Raw genomic sequence first — 4,020 nt, 5'->3', positions numbered from 1 at the left:
AAGCCTACTCTCCCAACTGCCACGGTATCTCAACTGGTTTCGGGAAGACAAAAGAAGAACTATGGAAGAGCTTCGCGAGCCGCCACCTGTCAAACTCCTCCTTGATCCTCTCATTGATGGTCACCTAGGATGCCGCTGTTCCGTTAAGACCACGCCGTTTCGATGCCTCCAAATGCACCAAAACACCACCTAAGGGATTTGGATGACTAGAAATACCTTGATCTTTAGAAGGATAGGCCAAACTGCTACGGATGCAGAACAAGATTTAAGCAGGAGATATTGTTGGCTTAAGTCCCAACAAGGAAGAAATATGGACTTTTTCCTACTTGGGTAGACAGTTTCATGTGATTTATTTATTTCTCTGTTAAAAAAAGATTTATTTATTTCTTTTTCTTTAATGTACAAACCCTTATACTCTTTAACAGCAGAGTCCCACTGTTTCTCGTAAAAGAATACTGTTTTATGATTTTTCCGTAAGTGCTACAGTTCCTCAACTATAAGCAGTGGATGAATGTTGGGAACGGTGAAGGGAAAAAGTTGCGTGTAAGGCTCTCTGTAGTCTTAGGGTGTGTATTCTTTTGCAGCACCATGGAACTGGAATTGTTCAGGTTGAAATTAAAGATGTACTCTCGAAAAGGATCAGCAATGATAATGGGCGGGTCAAACTTTGTTACTCCTCAGTAGAACAAAGTGAACTCAAGGATAAATGGCAGAATTGTGGTTCAGTTACTAAATCTGCACCAAGTTCTACTGGCAAGGGCCCTAGAAGGCTAGAAGTCAGCTTCGAATACTAAATCTGCACAAGTGATTCTACTCAGCCGGCTGGCAGTTCAAAGAAGCAGGCAAGAACACTGTGAGAGTAGATGGCTGAAAAGGATGAGCTTGAGAGAAAGGAGAACATATCGATCAAGATGAATGAGTGGCAATACCATTGTTGTAATCCCGTTCTGCAGGCAGTAAAATATCTCACTCCTTCCGTCCAACAAAGGATGTTTCGACTTCGTTTAAATTTGAATCTACCAGTGATCAAATTGTGCATCTGTCATGCAGAACTATGGAAGAAATACTAAGTTACGGGAGACTGAAACTTAAGACCTAAACATTTCCTTGCATCAATCGTGGTAAAGGCGGAACAATAGTAAGGGGTCGAGCTGCCAAGTTGTGAAAGGTTAATAATTCTGTCTTTCTTGTGTTGTTGCGCTGTTTTGCTGCTACTTTGTGCTTAGGCACGCTTGTTGTGGAACTCTATTTTTTTCTCTCTTCTATGATCAATGAAAGCAGCAAGTCTGACTTTCGTAAAGAAAAAGGTTAATAATTCTTGTCTGAACACTAAAGATTCTATTCATCTCATGCTCTTCCTTGTTCTAATTAGACCAAGGCTGCTAGTTGTGTTCTCCGGAAGCTATACAATCTGAAAACACTGGATAACAATTCTTGTCCTGATGAGTGCTAACTTTCTTCAGTATACCGTCGGTAGAATAAATTCAGATATCTACTAGTGCGCCAGTAGATAACATCTAAGAATCGACTCTGTAACCTGATTCTGATAAAACGATAGAGTTGCATATTACAAAACGAAGGGTTGGTGAACTTCTTTTAACAAAGAGTGCACACAGAAAATCAGTAAAAGACAGTGATTGAAGTGCGAAGTAGAATTGATTTACAGCACGAGTGTGCATTACTAGTGGAAGAGATGCAATATATCTAGAGAAAATAAAAGAAAACTACTAATATAAAGCTCTAACAAACAAGCCATAGTCCTACAGCTCATCGTGATCGTCCTCCTCAGCGCTGTTATCACCCGGTGCGCCTCCAGACCTCTGGTACACCGCCGAGATGACAGGGTTGCACACTTCTTCCAACTCGCGGAGCTTCTCATCGTAGTCCTCCTTCTCCGACTCCGGGTTGCCGTCGAGCCAGTCGTTCGCCTCCCGCACGGCCTCCTCGACCTTCTCCTTCTCGTCACTTTCCATCGCGTCGGCCATCTTACCATCCACAGTGTTCTTGATGTTGTACACGTACGTCTCCAGCTTGTTCCTGGCGTCGACCCGCTCCTTGACCTTTAGGTCCTGCTCCGCGAACTCCTCGGCCTCCTGCACCATCCGGTCGATCTCCTCCTGGCTATGACGACGGCCGTCGTTGGTGATGGTGATCTTCTCCGACTTGCCGGTGCCCTTGTCCGCCGCCTTCACGTGGAGGATGCCGTTCACGTCCACCTCGAACGTCACCTCGATCTGCGGCGTACCCCTCGGTGCCGGCGGGATTCCAGAGAGCTCAAACTTGCCGAGGAGCCTGTTGTCCTTGGTCATGCTCCTCTCGCCCTCGTACACCTTGATGGACACGCTGGTCTGCTTGTCCTGGTACGTCGTGAACACCTGTGTCTTCTTCGTCGGCACCACCGTGTTCCTCGGGATCAGCTTCGTCATCACACCGCCGACCGTCTCCATGCCTAGGGTAAGCGGCGCCACGTCGATCAGGATCATGTCCTTGGTCTTATCGTCGACGTGTCCACTCACGATGCTAGCCTGCACGGCGGCGCCGTACGCGACGGCCTCGTCGGGATTGACACCCTTGTTGGGCTCCTTGCCGTTGAAGTAGTCCTTGAGGAGTTGCTGCACCTTGGGGATCCTGGTGCTGCCGCCCACGAGCACGATCTCGTCGATGTCAGTCTTCTTGAGCCCAGCGTCCGCCATGGCCTTCTTCACCGGCACCATCGTCTTCCGGAAGAGGTCGTTGTTGAGCTCCTCGAACCGCGCCCTGGTGAGCTGCTCCGAGAAGTCGGTGCCGTCGAAGAGCGACTCGATCTCGACGCGCACCTGGTGCTGGTTGCTGAGCGCACGCTTGGCGCGCTCGCACTCCCGGCGCAGCTTCCCCAGCGCGCGCATGTCGCCGGCGATGTCCCGGCCGTGCTTCCGCTTGATCAGCTTGATGAAGTAGTCCATCAGGCGCTGGTCGAAATCCTCGCCTCCGAGGTGAGTGTCCCCGTTGGTCGCCAGGACCTCGAACACGCCATTGTCGATGGCCAGCACGCTGACGTCGAAGGTGCCGCCGCCAAGGTCGAACACCAGCACGTTCTTCTCGGACCCCTTCTGCTCGATGCCGTAGGCGATCGCTGCCGCGGTGGGCTCGTTGACGATGCGGAGGACGTTGAGCCCGGCTATGACGCCGGCGTCCTTGGTGGCCTGGCGCTGCGCGTCGTTGAAGTAGGCCGGCACGGTGACCACGGCGTGCGTGACCTTCTCGCCGAGGTAGGCTTCAGCGGTCTCCTTCATCTTGGTGAGCACCATGGCGCTTACCTCCTCGGGGCTGAACACGCGCACGTCGCCGTCCTTCACCTGCACCTGGACGTGCGGCTTGCCCTTGCGATCCACGACAGAGTACGGCAGCAGCTTGATGTCCCGCTGCACGACGGCATCGGCGAACTCCCGGCCGATGAGGCGCTTGGCGTCGTAGATGGTGCGTTCCGGGTTGGCCGCCGCCTGGTTCTTGGCGGCCTCGCCGATGAGCCGCTCGCCGCCGTCGGTGAAGGCGACCCAGGAAGGAGTGATCCGGTTGCCCTGATCGTTGGCGATTATCTCGACGCGGCCGTTCCGGTAGACGCCGACGCACGAGTAGGTGGTGCCGAGGTCGATGCCGATGACGGTGCCGGTGTTCCCACCGGCGCCGCCTTCCGTGGCCGCAGCGGAACCTGGGACCGCCAGAAGCAATGCGGCGACGAACACCGCCAACATCCACATGGACGCACGAGCCAATGCCATCTCGACTGCTTTGCTTTGGTTAGCTCTGGTTCTCGATTGCCAAGACACGAGGAGGCTGCGATATTTATAGCGGAAGTACACCCAGCATCAGGATCGTGGTGTGCTGTCTTGTCGAGTCCAAGGTGGACGCGTCACGCGGGTGATTTCAGCCGTGAGATTCGCTGATCTGACGAATAAGAAGATGGCGTGACGTGGTAATGCGTAGACACGTGGATGCCGTTGCTAACTCAAGCACGATTGCAAAGAAAACACCTTTTACTTA

General features: G+C 52.3%; 1 protein-coding gene across 1 annotated transcript; it reads right to left on the bottom strand.

The window, feature by feature from the left end:
- Window positions 1–1,740: 1,740 nt before the first annotated feature.
- Window positions 1,741–3,758, bottom strand: LOC124681698 (heat shock 70 kDa protein BIP5-like). The gene has a single exon (XM_047216542.1). The coding sequence runs from the start codon at window positions 3,756–3,758 to the stop codon at window positions 1,761–1,763; it is 1,998 nt and encodes a 665-aa protein (XP_047072498.1). The 3' UTR covers window positions 1,741–1,760.
- Between the last annotated feature and the right edge of the window lie 262 nt (window positions 3,759–4,020).

This window comes from Lolium rigidum, unplaced genomic scaffold (assembly GCF_022539505.1).
Source record: "Lolium rigidum isolate FL_2022 unplaced genomic scaffold, APGP_CSIRO_Lrig_0.1 contig_52469_1, whole genome shotgun sequence".
NCBI classification, from domain to species: Eukaryota; Viridiplantae; Streptophyta; class Magnoliopsida; order Poales; family Poaceae; genus Lolium; species Lolium rigidum.
This window is presented reverse-complemented; position numbering and strand designations above follow the sequence as displayed.